Source organism: Symphodus melops (assembly GCF_947650265.1).
Source record: "Symphodus melops genome assembly, chromosome: 5".
NCBI classification, from domain to species: domain Eukaryota; kingdom Metazoa; phylum Chordata; class Actinopteri; order Labriformes; family Labridae; genus Symphodus; species Symphodus melops.
In genome coordinates, this window is record NC_136695.1 from 1,591,219 (window position 1) to 1,610,341 (window position 19,123).

The 19,123-nt window shown below is 45.2% G+C and overlaps 1 protein-coding gene across 1 annotated transcript; it reads left to right on the forward strand.

The window, feature by feature from the left end:
* Nucleotides 1–9,702: 9,702 nt before the first annotated feature.
* On the forward strand, nt 9,703–18,060 carry LOC306823290 (single-strand DNA endonuclease ASTE1-like; the record flags this gene model as incomplete). The annotated part of the gene is made up of 6 exons (XM_079342746.1): nt 9,703–9,829; nt 12,964–13,802; nt 14,043–14,336; nt 17,092–17,284; nt 17,418–17,562; nt 17,658–18,060. The coding sequence occupies 6 exons, from the start codon at nt 9,703–9,705 to the stop codon at nt 18,058–18,060; spliced, it is 2,001 nt and encodes a 666-aa protein (XP_079198872.1).
* Nucleotides 18,061–19,123: the final 1,063 nt, after the last annotated feature.

Genomic DNA, 19,123 nt, shown 5'->3' on the forward strand with positions numbered 1-19,123 from the left:
CTCACTGTGCGTCGGTGACAGACACCTCCAGCAGCTTTCCGTCGGTTTCAACCAGTCCTGGCTGTGCAGGAAGACACGTTTGTGACGTCACCGCGCACGAACAAACCGAAAGCACTTAAGAGTCAATTTCTTTAGAGAACAGCTCGTGATGCGTTTAATGTACACAGCGTGCAAACCTTCTTCATGGTCTGCACATCTACAAGCATTATTCTTTTATATGTGGCTGTAATCCTGACAATAGATCTCTAACTTGTCTAGGAAAAAGCAGGAAGTGCTGGTAGCTTTCCATTCAGTTACAATTATTCTCTTCACCACAAACATGAGAGTCCTCCGACTGCACAATATGAGGCAGAAGCTTCAGAGCACCCAGACATCTTCATGATCATTAGATCATACGAGACCTTTGAACAACAACCAAAAAGCATGAGCTAGAGCAGGGGTCCCCAATCGTTTCATCTTACAATCCCCAAAATAAGGGTCCCAGAGACTGGGGACCCCCACAGTCCCTCGGGGTGAGACCGTATAAAACACCAAGCAAGATTCAGATCTGGTGCGGTATGCATTTCTACTTTCAAAAGTTTAGGAATGGTACAAAACAAATAAAAAAAGCAATCAGTGCTATCTGACTCTTTTGCTACCCTTCTGTTGGGTCGCCGAACGTACAGATCCAAAGATGCACCTTTCTGCTGCTGGAGCTTATTAGAAACATGCAGAGGCTTTTTAGCTCGGGTACAATCACTTCTATCTGAAGCAGTTCCACTGCCCGCTTCCATCGCTGCAACACCTGTTCACCTGATAACTGCTCTCATATCTGGCAAACCCAGGGGCGTCCAAAACGGCCTTCAAAGCCCCGCCTACCTTCTCTGGTCCAATCAAATCCAGAGCATTCATGTATAGCTTGTCTGTATGGATATCTGTGTGTTTTATTATCGTGCACCCACTAATGACCTTTTATTTGTATGATTTTCTTTCTTGCAAATGTTGGTTTCAGAGTGAAAGTTTCATCTGTTTATGAAAGATGACAGGTTGAGGGAACTTTTACAAAAGAAGCGTCACTTCTACAACAAACAGAAACACGACATCAACTTCCAGATAATTCAACCCTTTTCATTTTCATTTTGGCCGAGCCAGTTTCCTGCTCATTAACTGCGAGGAAGCCCCGTATGACGTGCTCCGGTCATACGGGGACCGGACCGTCCTTACTCTGAGGCCATGGTTCTCGACCGGAAAAAGGTGGCTTGCCCTCTTCGGGTCGGTGGGGAGTCCTTGCCCCAGGTGGAGGAGTTTAAGTATCTCTGGGTCTTGTTCACGAGTGGGGGGGAAGATGGCGCGTGAGATCGACAGACGGATCGGTGCGGCGTCTGCAGTCATGCGGTCGCTGTATCGGTCCGTCGTGGTGAAGAAGGAGCTAAGCCGAAAGGCGAAGCTCTCGATTTACCAGGCGATCTTCGTTCCTACCCTCACCTATGGTCAAGAATGAGATCCCAGATACAAGCAGCCAAAATGGGCTTCCTCCGTAGGGTGGCTGGGCGCACCCTTAGAGATAGGGGGAGGAGCTCGGTCACCAGGGAGGAGCTCGGAGTAGAGCCGTTACTCCTCCACATCGAGAGGAGTCAGTTGAGGTGGTTCGGGCATCTGGTCCGGATGCCCCCTGGACGTCTCCCTTGGGTGTCTCTCGGCTGGCTTGGGAACGCCTCGGGGTCCCACCGGAAGTGCTGGAGGAGGTGTCTGGGGTGAGGGAAGTCTGGGCGTCTCTGCTTAGACTGCTGCCCCGGCGACCCGGCCCCGGATAAGTGGTAGAAAATGGATGGATTGAATTTTCTTCATCCAACATGAGGTGGATTGTTTTTATCTGTATCAACAGAGATGTGAGAGGCTGATCATCAGGGAGGAATGTCGTCCTTTACTGCTGCTCTTTATTTAAAAGACAGGTGTGCCCAATGCTTCTTTTATTGTGTTTATTGTGTAAAGCTTCACTTTAAAGTGAAGCCAAGAGAATTAAAGATAATTAATTTTTTCAAAATAGCGTGTGCTTATGTCCATGACTTGTCCCAGAGACAAAAGACCAGGGCTACTATTAAAAATACACATTTTGACATGTATTTAACACGTGTAGTTATTCAGTGGCATTACATATCACACAGCTCCTCTCAAACATTCAGACCTTTGTGGTCTTTTTGACGGGCACTCATGACTCCCCGAAAAAGGATCCACATCCCACTTTCTGGTCCCGACCGGACCAGTTGAGAACCTGTGATTTAGAGGGCAGGAAGTTGTAATGGTTGGAATAGTTGGGACATGTTGCGGGCTGATTGTAGCTGCTGATGCTGACAGTCACGTCAGTGTGATGACAGGAAAGTGAAACTTAAGGAAACAGAGTCGGTATAAAGAGCGCAGCTGACAGCGGAGCGTCAAAAACAGACCCAGGATGGGGGTTCAAAACCTGACCACTTTGTTAAAGACCGACCCGAAGGTCTACCGGGACGTCGAGTTCAAGAACAGTCGGCTGGTGATCGACGGCAGCAACTTCCTTTACCTGCTCTACTTCGACTCAGGTGAATAAAATAAAAAGCTGTCATCACAGTTTATTATTCTATACTTTATGAGTCTACAGGGCAGCTAATATACTTTACCTTTATATTTGACCAATCAGCCAGTCTGCAGACTTCTTATAAATCATTTAATCATTGTTCATTGTTTTTCATTTAAAGCTTTGTTTATCTCTTATATCTGTTACATAACGTGTAATGTCTAACAGCGCTTAACTGGATGACGTCAGTGTAATTCAGTCTTAAATTGGGAGTTTATTTGAGTCTAATATTTGTTGTTAAAGAATGAAAAGCTTCATAATTCCTCCATAAAAACTTCCTGATATAAATGAACAGTGCTCTCAGTAAGACAGCAAGTTTCCCCCTCAGTGTTTTAATGACAACACAAGCAGCTTTTTCAATGCTGTTGATAATGCAATTAATATGGAGGCTGGAAAGAGCAAAATTACAGAGCACCTGAAGTCCCAAAAGGCAAAAAAAAAAAGCACAATATAATTTTTATTCAATTTGCATCGGTAAAGCCTTGTGGTAATGACTCAACAAATCAAGTTTGACTTCAACCAGAATGTGGTACAGTGACATTCTGGCTGCTCTTGTGTGCAGACACAGTACTGTAAATAGCAGGAATCATTTGCTCCACATACTGAAAGACGGCAGGCTCAGCCGACAGAATGATGACGCAGATTTACAGTAGGTCATGTAATAGACTTCATTCAGGAACAACAACAGGAAAAATCCATGGGTACAGATGGATGGTAACGAAGTGCAGGGAACATGGACTTAAATCAAAAAAAGAACTAAGAATCAAATTAGCCCAAATCGATCCAGGAGGCAGTATTTCTCCTGTTGGTGTTTATATTCACGGGTGTGTTGATGGAATCGTCAGGAGTGACCTGAATGATGAAACACGGGACATGATGGAAAACTGTCCATTGCGCCAATGTGTGGTAAGACACATGAGGTTTGCCTCGATGTTGAGAGTGGCGTGAGAGCTTTATCTCAGACGTGGGAAAGATGTAAATCTTGGGACACATCATCAGTGGTGTACCTTGGAATCAAGAGGGAAGACTGATCATCCAAGCAAATATTGAGTCAAGTCGAATCAAGTTTATAAAGCACATTTTACAACAGCTTCAGCTAACCAAAGTGCTTTACAGAAACACAAATAAAAGATACCTAGAATACAAATAGTCAAGGACTCAAATTAGCAAAAGGATAAGAAACAACCCATCCATCGATTTTCTGCCGCTTATCCGGGGCCGGGTCGCGGGGGCAGCAGTCTAAGCAGAGACATCCAGACTTCCCTCACCCCAGACACCTCCTCCAGCTCTTCCGGTGGGACCCCAAGGCGTTCCCAAGCCAGCCGAGAGACATAGTTTCTCCAGCGTGTCCTGGGTCTACCCCGAGGCCTCCTCCCGGAGGGACATGCCCGGAACACCTCCCTAGGGAGGCATCCAGGGGTTATCCGGACCAGATGCCCGAACCACCTCAACTGACTCCTCTCGATGTGGAGGAGTAACGGCTCTACTCCGAGCTCCTCCCTGGTGACCGAGCTCCTCACCCTATCTCTAAGGGTGCGCCCAGCCACCCTACGGAGGAAGCCCATTTCGGCCGCTTGTATCCGAGATCTCGTTCTTTCGGTCATGACCCAGAGCTCATGACCATAGGTGAGGGTAGGAACGAAGATCGACCGGTAAATCGAGAGCTTCGCCTTTCGGCTTAGCTCCTTCTTCACCACGACGGACCGATACAGCGACCGCATGACTGCAGACGCCGCACCGATCCGTCTGTCGATCTCACGCTCCATCTTCTCCCCACTCGTGAACAAGACCCCGAGATACTTAAACTCCTCCACCTGGGGCAAGGACTCCCCACCGACCCGAAGAGGGCAAGCCACCTTTTTCCGGTCGAGAACCATGGCCTCAGATTTAGAGGTGCTGATCCTCATCCCAGCCACCTCACACTCGTTAGCGAACCGCCCCAGTGCACGCTGGAGGTCCGGGTTCGATGGACCCAACAAGACCACATCATCTGCAAAAAGCAGAGACGAGATCCTGTGGTCCCCGAACCGGACCCTTTCCGGCCCTTGGCTGCGCCTAGAAATTTTGTCCATAAAAGTAATGAACAGAACCGGTGACAAAGGGCAGCCCTGCCGGAGGCCAACGCGCACCGGGAACAGGTCCGACTTAATACCGGCAATGCGAACCATACTCCTGCTCCGGTTGTACAAGGACCGGACCGCCCTTAGCAAAGGGCCCCGAACCCCATACTCCCGGAGCACCCCCCACAGGGCGCCGCGAGGGACACGGTCGAATGCCTTCTCCAGATCCACAAAGCACATGTGGACTGGTTGGGCAAACTCCCATGAACCCTCGAGCACCCGCTGGAGTGTAGAGCTGGTCCAGTGTTCCACGGCCAGGACGAAAACCGCATTGTTCCTCTTGAATCCGAGGTTCGCCAATCAGCCGGATCCTCCTCTCCAGAACCCTGGAATAGACTTTCCCAGGGAGGCTGAGGAGTGTGATTCCCCGGTAGTTGGAACACACCCTCCGGTCCCCCTTCTTGAAAAGAGGGACCACCACCCCGGTCTGCCAGTCCAGAGGCACTGTCCCCGACCTCCACGCGATGTTACAGAGACGTGTCAACCATGACAGCCCCTGCACATCCAGAGACTTAAGATACCCAGGGCGAATCTCATCCACCCCTGGTGCCTTGCCACCAAGGAGCTTGCCAACTACCTTGGTGACTTCGGCTTGGGTGATGGACGAATCTACCTCTGAGAACTCAGCCTCTGCTCCCTCGGTGGGAGACGTGACGGTGGGATTGAGGAGATCCTCGAAGTATTCCTTCCACCGTCCGACGACATCCCCAGTTGAGGTCAGCAGCTCCCCACCTGCACTGTAAACAGTGTTGGTGTAGCACTGCTTCCCCCTCCTGAGGCGACGGACGGTTTACCAGAATTTCCTCGAGGCCGACCGAAAGTCCTCCTCCCAGGCCCGAGTTTTTGCCTCCACGACCACCCGGGCTGCGGAACGCCTGGCCTGCCGGTACCCGTCAGCTGCCTCAGGAGTCCTATGCGCAAGCAACGCCCGATAGGACTCCTTCTTCAGCTTGACGGCCTCCCTTACTTCCGGTGTCCACCACCGGGTTCGGGGATTGCCGCCACGACAGGCACCAGAGACCCTGCGACCGCAGCTCAGAGCAGCTGCTTTGACAATGGAGGTGGAGAACATGGTCCACTCGGACTCAATGCACCCAGCCTCCCCCGGGATCTGTGACTCTCACTACACGTTTGGGCCTGCCGAGTCTGACCGGCTTCCTCCCCTGCCAGCGCATCCAACTCACCACCAAGGGGTGATCAGTTGACAGCTCAGCCCCTCTCTTCACCCGAGTGTCCGAGACACACGGCCGGAGGTCAGATGATACGACCACAAAGTCTATCATCGACCTCCGGCCTAGGGAGTCCTGGTGCCACGTGCACTTATGAACATCCCTGTGCTCGAACATGGTGTTCGTTATGGACAAACTGTGACTAGTACAGAAGTCCAATAACAGAACACCACTCTGGTTCAGATCAGGGAGGCCGTTCATCCCAATCACCCCACTCCAGATCTCACTGTCGTTGCCCATGTGAGCATTGAAGTCTCCCAGTAGAACAATGGAGTCCCCAGTCGGAGCACTGTCCAGCACCCCTCCCAGGGACTCCAAGAAGGCCAGGTACTCCGCACTGCCGTTCGGGCCGTAGGCCGAGACGACAGTGAGAGACCTGTCCCCTACCCGAAGGCGTAGGGACACGACCCTCTCGTTCACTGGGGTGAACTCCAACACCTGGCGGCTGAGCTGTGGGGCTATGAGCAAGCCCACACCAGCCCGCCACCTCTCACCGCGGGCAACTCCAGAGAAGTAGAGAGTCCAGCCCCTCTCAAGGAGCTGGGTTCCAGAGCCCAAGCAGTGCATGGAGGTGAGCCCGACTATATCTAGCCGGTACCTCTCAACCTCCTGCACAAGCTCAGGCTCCTTTTCCCCCAGTGAGGTGACGTTCCACGTCCCAAACGCCAGAAGCTGCGTCCGGGGATCGGGTCGCCGAGGCCCCCGCCGTTGACTGCCGCCCGATCCACACTGCACCCGACCCCTACGGCTTCCTCTGTGGATGATGGGTCCACAGGAGGACGGGCCCGCGTCGTCCTTTCGGGCTGAACCCGGCCGGGCCCCACGGGCAAAGTCCCGGCCACCAGGCGCTCTCCTGCGGGCCCCAACCCCAACTTGATGTTGCTTTGTTAAATAAATTCTGTTATAATTTAAAGAGCAGTTGTTTGTGATTACTGTGTATTCACATTGTGACTTAGGCTGGGTGAAAGGGCTTTGTGTTCGGATTTCACACCTTCAATTAAATACAGATTATTAATTTTTAATGATATTGGTATTTAATTAACTAATTTGAGACTGATATTTGTAATATTTTGGTTGTTCCCTGTTTACAGGGTGGTGCCCCAAGGTTTATTAAACTCAGTTTAATAATAATTGTTGATTTATTTTAATAACTAAGTAAACTTAATTATTAAATTTAATTCGACAACTAAGTGTTACACCATAAAACCCAACATAACCGTTGGTCAGGTATTCGCTCCTGAAAACCCCAACACTAGCAATGCTAGTAGTGCAACCCTCTTGAAAAACCTTTAAAAAAAAAAGTTTTCCATTTACTTACCGATGTCACAAATAATATTCCGCTTCTGGTTTATGAGGCCAATCCCTAAAATCCAGCCCGCTGATAAAGCATCTTGGTGATCAACGACGAATAAAACAAGCCAGTGGCACACCAGTCTGAAGTAGTTTGGTTTACAGTCTATGGTGTTATGTTTTGGTTTTGTGTGTCTCCACGTGTGTTTGTTTTGGTTTTTCCCCTGTCTGTCACTCCCTCTGTGTGCTCCCTGTTCCTCCCTGATTACTCATTGCTTGCAGGTTAGTGCACAGGTGTTGCCCATGCAATCAACGCAGTATTTAAGCCGGCTCCCTCCACACTGCCGGCGCCAGACTATTGTTGTTCATCCGTGGTTCGTACTCTCCGTGTCTTCCTTAGAATATTTAGTGCTCTGTAATTGCTTGCTTGATTCCCTGTCGTGTATTTTGATCCTTCGTGTTTTTTCTCCCTCTCGCCTAGTTCCCAGTCCTGCCCGTCCTGTATCCTATGCGTCTCGTCGTTCGTTCGTCGGTTTTTCAAGTCACATTATATTTCTTGTCACATAGTTGAGTCACGTAAATTACATGTACACATTTTGAGTCACTTTAGATTTATGCTTCACATTAGTGTCACTTACATTTCATATTGTATTGTAGTTCACCGTGTCACATTCTTGTATAATAAATTATTGTTTTTGTTTATACTGTCTTTGAGTTGTGCGTTTGGTTCCCAGTTCATTCTGAATCGTAACATATGGGTTTGATGCGGACTTCTCCGGAGAAAGTAGCATTAGTCAGATGCAGCACGCTGATTGGCCATTTTGAAATTCAAGGCGTTATAATGTCAAGCAATGCACAATTTCAAAACAGAGGAATCATAAATTCCAAGATGCTTTGAAAATCTTGAGTTTGGATGTTATTAGAGGCAGTCATGTTTTAGATGTTTTTAGACCCTACTGCTAGCTTTGCAAAACAGACCATATGTTCTTTTCATAATGTTGCCTATTTTTGTAGAAAATAAACAAAGCAAATCATGTATTATTTATTTTAAAATTAAAGGAAGGCCTATGAACAGCAAACACCCCCCCCCCCCCAAACAGCAAAGAAGTCAGTGGCCCTCATCATTAGCCTAATTCATTGTCCCTTAGACCTACATAATATAATAATACATCATAATAACATTCTGTTTAATATTTTTGCACTGTGAATTCCAAAATGCACATCTGCAATGTCTTTATTTTACACAATATAATGCTGTTAATCTTAATAATTACCATTTATTGACTTAACGGTATTTACCAATTAATTCAGCGGTTTTTTTATTTTCAAAGAAAAAAACTGCGTTTACTACATATCAGCACTGTAAAAATCAAAGTTACATAATGTTTTCTTGATTTACAGTAATTTACTGTATTTATCATGGCAATATACTATTTTACGTTTTACAGCCTTCGACTGTTGCAATTTGACGGTATTTTACCGTAAATTCTACAGATGTTTTTTATAGTTTTGTTTTTTACATGTCAAATCTACTTGTAGAATATAAAACATCCAGAGCGCTCAGGTCCTCCTGAAGAGGTTTACGCTCCTCACCTGTGGAACAAACTCCCTGAACACCTGAGGACCTTTAAATCAGCCCTTCAAACTTTATTATTCACTCAGGCTCTACATTACAAATATTCTTTCTGCCTCACAACAACTAATTAATAGTTTTTAAAAGTTGTTACCTTAACAGAGATGTGAGAGGCTGATCATCAGGGAGGAATGTCGTCCGGTGTGTTCTTTACTGCTGCTCTTTGTTTTTAAAGGACAGGTGTGCCCAATGCTTCTTTTATTTCCTGCTGTCAGGTGTCAAATGATTACTATCATGTTTCAGGTTCAACTTGTTTACCTTCAGATTTATGCTTCGGCCCTATGAGCCTTTTTTATGATGTTGATTAAAATAATAGATACAAGTAAGATAAACTTAACCCCTTATTCAAGTCTTTGATTATTTCTAATGAAATCCGCCTGTGTTCACTGAAGTATTGCAAAGTGTTTTAAGTCGCCTTGTTCTTTTCACAGTTTCATAACATTTTACCATATAGTTCAAAATATTTACTTAAAAAAGTCTTGAAACAGCAAACTCATTCAGAACACTTTGGCAGCTTGTGTAGTGATGAGCATCCGTCCATCAGAAGACATCTGATGTGATTTGAATATGTAAGCAATGATCTGATTCTGCTGCAATGCATTCAAAAACAGAGTCATGGTGGGATCTGATCTGATATGAATTTAAATTGAATCCAAGACACTTAATGTTTTCAAAAAAGCATGTGTTTGTGTTCATGACTTGTCCCACTGGTTGCAGCTGCTGATGCTGACAGTCACGTCAGTGTGATGTGACTGTTGAAGGAAAGTGAAACTTAAGGAAACAGAGTCGGTATAAAGAGCGCAGCTGACAGCAGAGCGTCAAAAACAAAACAGACCCAGGATGGGGGTTCAAAACCTGACCACTTTGATAGAGACCAAACCAGAGGTCTACCGGGACGTCGAGTTCAAGAACAGTCGGCTGGTGATCGACGGCAGCAACTTCCTTCACCTGCTCTACTTCGACTCAGGTGAATAAAATAAAAAGCTATCATTGCAGTTTATTATTCTATACTTTATGAGTCTACAGGGCAGCTAATATACTTTACCTTTATATTTGACCAATCAGCCAGTCTGCAGACTTCTTATAAATCATTTAAATGTTTCATTTGTTTTTCATTTAAAGCTTTGTTTATCTCTTATATCTGTTACATAACGTGTAATGTCTAACAGCGCTTAACTGGATGACGTCAGTGTAATTCAGTCTTAAATTGGGAGTTTATTTGAGTCTAATATTTGTTGTTAAAGAATAAAAAGCTTCATAATTCCTCCATAAAAACTTCCTGATATAAATGAACAGTGCTCTCAGTAAGACAGCAAGTTTCCCCCTCAGTGTTTTAATGACAACACAAGCAGCTTTTTCAATGCTGTTGCTAATGCAATTAATATGGTGGCTGGAAAGAGCAAAATTACAGAGCACCTGAAGTCCCAAAAGGCAAAAAAAAAAAAAAGCACAATTTTTAATTAATTTGTATCGGTAAAGCCTTGTGGTAATGACTCAACAAATCAAGTTTGACTTCAACCAGAATGTGGTACAGTGACATTCTGGCTGCTCTTGTGTGCAGACACAGTACTGTAATTAGCAGGAATCATTTGCTCCACATACTGAAAGACGGCAGGCTCAGCCGACAGAATGATGACGCAGATTTACAGTAGGTCATGTAATAGACTTCATTCAGGAACAACAACAGGAAAAATCCATGAGTACAGATGGATGGTAACGAAGTGCAGGGAACATGGACTTAAATCAAAAAAAGAACTAAGAATCAAATTAGCCCAAATCGATCCAGGAGGCAGTATTTCTCCTGTTGGTGTTTATATTCACGGGTGTGTTGATGGAATCGTCAGGCGTGACCTGAATGATGAAACACGGGACATGATGGAAAACTGTCCATTGCGCCAATGTGTGGTAAGACACATGAGGTTTGCCTCGATGTTGAGAGTGGCGTGAGAGCTTTATCTCAGACGTGGGAAAGATGTAAATCTTGGGACACATCATCAGTGGTGTACCTTGGAATCAAGAGGGAAGACTGATCATCCAAGCAAATATTGAGTCAAGTCGAATCAAGTTTATAAAGCACATTTTACAACAGCTTCAGCTAACCAAAGTGCTTTACAGAAACACAAATAAAAGATACCTAGAATACAAATAGTCAAGGACTCAAATTAGCAAAAGGATAAGAAACAACCCATCCATCGATTTTCTGCCGCTTATCCGGGGCCGGGTCGCGGGGGCAGCAGTCTAAGCAGAGACATCCAGACTTCCCTCACCCCAGACACCTCCTCCAGCTCTTCCGGTGGGACCCCAAGGCGTTCCCAAGCCAGCCGAGAGACATAGTTTCAAATAGTCAAGGACTCAAATTAGTCAAAGGATAAGAAACAACCATTCTTATAAATAAAGTAGGTCATGGACTTGGATCCATAGGATAAGAGTCAGGGACTCATAAATTAGTCCTATTCCCTGAATCAAGTATCGGATTGACCGCACACCTTGTTCACCCTTCTCCTGGAGGGTTGGGAACTGGGTGATGTGAGGAAGAGGATCCTGGATTTAAGTAAGGTAGAGGGGTGATAACGTCATCAGGGTCATCAGGTGGGCACCGTCCTCCAGCAATGTTTCGTTGAGAGGCCCACTTGTGGTTGATGAGGGCTGATACTGCTGGCTTGGAAAAAGCCAGCTCAGCAGTTCAGATAGAGTGGGGGATGGGGTGGGGGGCATTAGTGAGCAGGTTATGTTGTTGCTCTTTGAGCCCAGCAAGGGTCCTTCCACTTGATCCAGATCCAATGACTGCTTCTTTTGGCTGCTTCAGAGACTGTCCATGGATGCTAGGGTCTTTCAGCAGCCTGATGTTGGAAGAAGCCAAAAACCTCTGCATCCTACTTCAACTGGATAGACTTTTGCTTTCCATCCTCATTGTTGAGCGTCTTCTGCCAGTTCTGTGTAGTGCAATTTCTTGTGCTCATAGGCCTCTTCTGTTAAGTGCTCCCATGGGACTGAGAACTCTGTGATGTAGGCCTAGTAAGACCTCAGTGATGGGGACTGGAGTACCAAGTCTGGCCTAAGGGTGGTGGCTGCAATCTCAGATGGAAAGATTAGTTACCAATATTGACTAGCATCTTCCAGTCCCGGGCCGTGGTTGTCCAACTTCTGGTTTAGTAGGGGGGCGGTTGGGCTTTTTCTGTCCCTCGCAGATAAAGGTTGGGGCCGCGATGGAATTGGTTGCTCTCAGGGGCAAGGAGTTGGTTGTCATCCTCTTGTTCTCAAGAGCTGCTGCCAGATCCTTGAGGACCTGGTTGTGCCTCCGGGCATTGACCTTGTGTGAGGCAGATCTAACAACTGGTCAGGATGTGCTCGAGAGGCGGATTGCGCCCATAAAAAAACTTGCCAAATCTTCTCCTCCAATGCCAAACAACATATTCTGCTGTTTCTATTGATTTGACTTTTGATGAGCAACCTGCACAAAAACGCCATTAATCTCCAAGAAATGTAGTCCATTTTATTTATTATGATATTATCTGCTGCAGTTCTTACAATTTAAAAGGATTTTTTAAATACTAGGCCAATAACAGAATGACAAGCCAATAATGTACTAACTTATTACTTGAGTGGTAAAATGTTTTTATGGTTTTACGTTTTTCGCTCAAAAACTTTATTACATTATTGGCAGGTTATACGTTAAAGGCCGTTATTACCTTATTGGTTGCTACACTAGCCTCAGCTCCAGCTCTCAGCCTGTCGTTAGGTTGACTGAAAGTTAGACTGAGACAGCATTTCCAGCATGGAGACCGCCATCGAAGAGACTCCAGCGCCCCCTGCAGGAACAGACGGTTGATCTCACTCAGTCTTTGTTGATTAATCTTTTTTTTTTACTGTAAGTACAACCAAAACTAAAAATGTATGTAAAGTTCAAGTTCGACATTGAGGTCTCTTTTCACATAACAATCAGCTTCTTACATAAATTGTGTGTTGCTGCTGCACAGATGAAACGTTCTTGGACTGCAAACATGTTACGCTCACTTTAATGGGTTTTTAAACACGTTTACAGGCATGAAATCCGTTAAAATGTGGAGTTTAACTTGTTTATTGTTTTTTCTTTGGTTGCAGGTCTGGACTTTATTCGGGGTGGGGAGTATGCTGCGTTGGAGGAGATTGTTGAGAGGTTTGTCAAAACCCTCAAAGACTGCGGCATCGTGCCGTACGTGGTGCTGGATGGGTGCACAAATCTCGATGACAAGAAGAATGTAACCACCAGATTAAGAACAAAGGGTCAGATCAAGAAAGCCCATCAAGCATTGGAGGGAACCATGCAGGACGGCAAGGTCTTGCCACAGATGGCCGGTCTGGTGTTCAGGCAAACCCTGGCCCGGCTGGAGGTCCCGATGGCTCAGTGTTATGGAGATGCTGACCAGGAGATCGCTGCCCTGGCCACGGAGTGGAAGTGCCCGATTCTCTCCAACGACAGCGACTTCTTCGTCTTTGACCTCCCAGGGGGGCTGCTGCCCATTTCTCATTTCCATTGGGAGGCGATGAAGAGGATTGGCTCACAGAGCTACATCCCTTCTAAGATCTACTACTCCTCCAGCTTCTGCATTGTCTTTGACATAGAGCCCCAGCTCCTGCCAGCCTTTGCCGCCTTGGCTGGAAATGATTACATGAAGCTGGACAGGATGAATGCTTCTATTAATTGGGCTGAGTTCGCTCCAGAAGTCAACGGGAAATCACCACAGCACCTGAAGGGGCTGCTCTGCTGGCTGAAGAAGTTCAAGCAACCCGAGGAGGCCTTTGAGGCAGCACTAGGACTGTTGGGAGAGTTGAGTGAGGAGAAAAAGGCAGAGGTGAAGGAGGGCTTGAATCTAGGCATGGAGGAGTACCAGTTTCCTTCAAGCTCCTTGAAGAGGTTCTTCATTCATGGGGTTGCCCCTCCATACCCAGAAGTAGAAGAGGTAATTGGTAATTGATTAGGCTGCATTGTTTTTCTTAGGCTCAGACTGTCAGTGAGAAAAAGTCCTTCCGTTGGACTCTGGGAAGTTAAACCAGTCAAAGGATGAACTCTCATCTTAATATTGATGAACAAAGATAGTATTTAATGTCTGCTAAAACGCTCAACCATCTCAGACCTTTCAGTATAATATAAAGAACATTTGAACACACCTGGTTAAATGTAGTTTTGTCCTGTCCTCCAGGAGTTGGCAGTTTGGGTCTTGCAGCCGTTGATGCAGGCACGGCTGAATTCTTATGTTCTCCATGTGCTAAAACGCAAAAGTATTATCCTCAGCTGCCCGGTGGACAGGGCAGACTTTTCCAGTGCTCACCTGACATCCAGGCCGATACGCCAGGTGATGTACAGGCTGCTGCTGGGCGGAGGAGAGACTCTAGTGGAGGAGCATGACAGAGAAGGCTTCGAGCTGAAAACCTTCCAAGTCCAACCTGCTGCCAGCGGGGTCCCTGAAGACCTGGACCTCAAGTCACTGAACCAGGTGAAGTCTGATTGTAGCGAACCCCAGCCAGACAATGGTGAAGCTTACGGATGTTATAGAGTCTTTATTTATGTTCAGCTTTAGTCCTTATTGTGAGCATAAATCTAGTTTCTCCATGAAACAACGTAAGAGTTAAATAATGAATAGCATACAATTAGCTCTTTCAAACACAGGTAAATAAAACAATGCTAAGGCGCCAAAAAGCTAGCGTGACCACAATGAAAAGAGCTTAAAATTTATCATGACCATATAAGCAATGCACAATTAAACAATTAAACCATAAAAATACCTTGTTCCCCTTCCAGCTAGGTGCTTAATTTACACAAGATAGTGTCCCTCTCTCGTTCTCTGCTCTGCATATCTGGTCTAGTAATGGTCTGGGAAACTAGTGAGAGGGAGAAAAAACACGAGAGGTCAAAAACACGACAAGGAAAAACGAGCATTCTCAGAGTCAATAGAAAACTGGTATTGACATGGAGAGTACAAACCCATGAGGGAAGAACAATAATCTGGCGCCGGCAGCATGGAAGGAGCCGGCTTAAATAGTGAGCTGATTGAAGTGCAAACACCTGTGAGCCAACCTGAAACCAATGATCAATTAACGGGTAAGGGAAAAACAGAGGGAGTAGACAGACAGGGAAAACAAAACAAACACACGTGGGAAAGCACACAGAAACCCCAAACATGACTCTTACACTGATACTGATTATCAGCCCAGCTGTAATATTATATTTTCTGTAATGTACATATCTAATTAACAGGAAACATTAAAAGTGTAACTCTCCCTCATCTCTCTCTCTCTCTCCCTGAAAGGCAAACCACACTACTACTATAGACTGGTGTAGTTTTGAGTCCTAAAACCAGGAAGTGAGTTAGCATTTTAGCGCTGTGGTTCTAATCTCTAAAAGTCAATAGGGATGTGGTCTGTGGTTAACACAAGCTGAAGATATGTTATGGTTTTGTTAAACGAGTTGAACTACGTTAGCTAAGACCCCACTTGTGAAAGTTTTTACGCGAACTTTAAACGGCGGTTGCTAACGAGTAGCTAACTGAAACTACAGTGGTTGTTGCAGACATTACACGTCATCACGCCATGAACTCTCTCCCTAATCCTCCTTACAGCCTCTAGTCATGTTTTTCACTGTTCTTGTAAATATTAGGTTAATAAACAACTTATTAAGCTAACGTTTAGATATCTTGTTAAATCCGCTGATTAGATCGATGAAGCATAACGGTCGTGACGTCATTATAAACCGACCGCCAACGTTAGCTTTTTACTTCTCTGGGCTGCATTAACTCTTCAAACTTCATATAAATGATGTTCATCTGTAAAGATTATCCAGCCGAACAAAACAGCAATGCGTCAGAAACGTGTGTTTGACACAGAGCTTATTTTCTGCAATGATCCAAAATCCAATGCAAAAATCCCATTGGTGAATTTTCGTAGGAACCACCGGCGCCATTTTTTTGGGTTGGCCTACAAAGATACGTCATTACTATACCAGTAAATATGATTATTATTCCTATATCCGTTTTTTTGGCGCACTACTCCTCCCACAGCGTTTGCGCCACACACATGAGAAAGGTATCAAAACGAGCGGCTCGGTCATGACATGGGTGCTTTTCCTTTGTGGAAACTTCAGGCACACGGTTTGGACACAAATCAAGTTTAAGCGACAAAAATTCGCCCCACATAAAATGAATGGCAAAAATTCAAATCCTAGAGTGTAACTGCCAAAAACTTCAGTTTTGGAAACATATTTGTAAATCGCGATCCTGAAGTCATTGTTGCTCGCACATACAAATAAAATACATCAGAAGAAAGCTCTGAGTGTCCTCTCACTCATAAAGCAAAAAATAAAACAATAAAACATTTCAGTCTCCCAGGGGAGGCATTTGTTTGACAGTCACGCACCACATACACACACATTGGACTCTCACTCTAACTGACCTCCAGAATTTCAGTTTTCACTCATGTTTTAAAATTGCCACTGTGGTCTCAGTCTGAATGTTAGATAAAAATAAAATACATCAAAACGTGTGCCTAATTGTGCTGTCGCTCACAGTCAAAACGGATCAGTGATACCATTTTTAGTTTTCAAGATATTTGAGGTCTTGCGAGCAGTGGTAAGCCCATTCAAATACGTAGATGGAATGTTCTGGCAGATGAAAGCTGAATGTCAACCAATCAGTGAGCAGCAGGTGTTCAGAGTGATGACATCATCATTTGAGTGGGACAGAGTTCTGTCTTAGCTGTTAGCTGACTACAGTTAAACACTCTTACTGCAGTCTCACACACAAACACATACACAGACACACACACGGCAACCACCCTCACAATTTCTGCAGGAATTTTTTATTTATTTTTTATTTATTTTTTTTATATACTTTATTAATCCCACGAGGGGAAATTCGGTTTTCACTCTGCATTAATGGAGAGGTCTCAGAGTGAGGGGGCTGCCCACAGAGAGCGCTCCAGAGCAGTTTTTGGGGTTCGGTGCCTTGCTCAGGGGCACCTCGGCAGTGCTCAGGAAGTGGACTGGCATCTCTCCAGTTACCAGACCAGTTTCCGGACTTGGTCCGTGCCGGGACTTGAACCGGCGACCCTCCGGTTCCCAACCCAAGTCCCTACAGACTGAGCTACTGCCGCCGTCAAATTGTCTAGTTTAAATATATTCTGTTTCAATCTGGTACACAAAGTAGTATTGAATTTAACCACACTGTTCCCCATTAACCTTTGACCTCTTGTCCCCAGGTGGAGCCCTCTGTGCGTCTGCAGGTGTTACTGGAGGTTCTGGGGGTACCTGAGGCCTCTCTGGAAAGACTGCAGCCTCACCTGCGCCTCCTGGTGGCAGTTACCTGTTTCTGGCTGCAGAGAGCCGAGCCTAAACCGGACGAGACTCTGCTGAAGGCGCTCCTGCTGGGAATAAGTCATGGACAAAGAGCAGGTAATAAATGAGTCCCAACATAATGTTAACTCTCAGGATGAATCTGCTGCTTATTGTCTCATTATTTATGGAGATGTAAGGAGCAATGCAAGAAAGAGCACTTTTCAATCCTCAGTGTGTGTTTGTGATTCAGCTCTGAAGAGAGAGAAGAAACTCCTCAAACTACCTCTGGACCCTGATGTCCTCCACTCCTTCAACCAATGGCAGGGATGCCTGAGGCAGAGCGTCCACCTGAACCAGCTGCTGGGCTTCCCCTTACCTGAACCACAGATCGCACGGTGAGTTCAAGGACACAGCAAACTTCACTTCCTGACGTCAGCTAAGTGGCACCTGTGATGATAAATCTCCATCTTTTCCCCCTGATGTCCTCCAGGTGTTACGAGGGAACGTTGGTCCACAGGCTGGTCCACATGTTGAGGACGAAACAAAAACTGAAAAAGTTTTTCAAGAGCGAACCCGAGGAAACGAGAGAGTACCACAGCATGCTCGCCATCGTTCAAATAAGGCTTCACTCTGAGGAGGCGTTGACACTGGTGAGAGTGAAACAGCGGGAACAGGACCCTGTAAAGGACCTGACTGCCACCCTGAAGGACTTCTTCTACCTGTATGAAGAAGAAGAGGTCAGCAGTGCTGTCCAAGTGCACGAGGAGCTTGTTCTGGATGATAAGCTGTTCGTGAGGACTCGGTTCAGATCGAAGGAGAGGAGCAGCCGCTGTAACAATCCGATCATGGCTCGTAAACAGGAGTGCAGGGGCCGGGACATCCTCACTGACTGAGGGTCTCACTGACCTCCTTTAGTCCTGACGCGGTGCTGTTTTTATCATGACAACACCAGGGGCCGAATTCACGAAGCCTCCTAAGTACTGAGTCGCTTTGAATGAGAAAATTCTGAATCAGGAGATTTTCTAAGAGTTTCCCCTTAAAGTTCAGACTAGATTGTTTTTAAATATGAACGTTGTTCACAAAGTGTCTCAGCCCTGAAGAGAGACCCTCCTGAGGTGTCAAACTGTGAGCAGGAGCGAGAAAGACTTTTTACAGGATGAAGATTTTCTCAAGCTGAGAGAAAAAAAAAAAATAATAATCAGAAATACCCGCCTACACGTGTACAAGGGCTAAAATCTACCCAAACATACCAATGACTGGAGGTATTTTTCAAACATATTGATATTTGAATGATGTGTTTTGTGTATTAATGGGGGGCAGATTATATATGATTACTCTTCTTTCTGCTCCTTTTCATTCAAGATTTGAGATTTTATTTTTGTATTTAATTGTATTGTTGTTTGTGTGTACGGGCTGGAGCTGAAGAGCTGAAATAGAGCACAAATATTATTCATTTAAAAAAACTTCACAAAGAATCTGTCTTTGATGGGTATATGGAAGAGGAGAAATTACATTAGTGGTCGGCTTTTATTATGTTATATCATTGAGTGATTAATAGGATGGGATACACTAGGATTGTTATACCTTTAAGGAGGCAAACAAACCGGGTAAATGTTTGTACGTGTTGTAAATAATCGTCAAGATGGTAATAATCTGGAAACTAAGAGAAGAAATGCAATATGGGGTAGAAATGTATACGTTTATACTTCTTCCTACTCCTTTTTTGAATACTACTATTCTGTCTTTTTTATTTATTAAAATTATTTTTATGTTGTTTTAATGTTAGGAAAGAAACAATCAATTGTTTTGTCGATTTATTAAATTACATTTACAAAAACATAATATATTCATATTTCTGGCTGTTGGTATACATGTCTTTAAAGTACAAACAGGTTTTATATTTTGAATGCAGTTTTTTATACCTTTATGTAATAAAAACATTTGAATGTGTCTGTA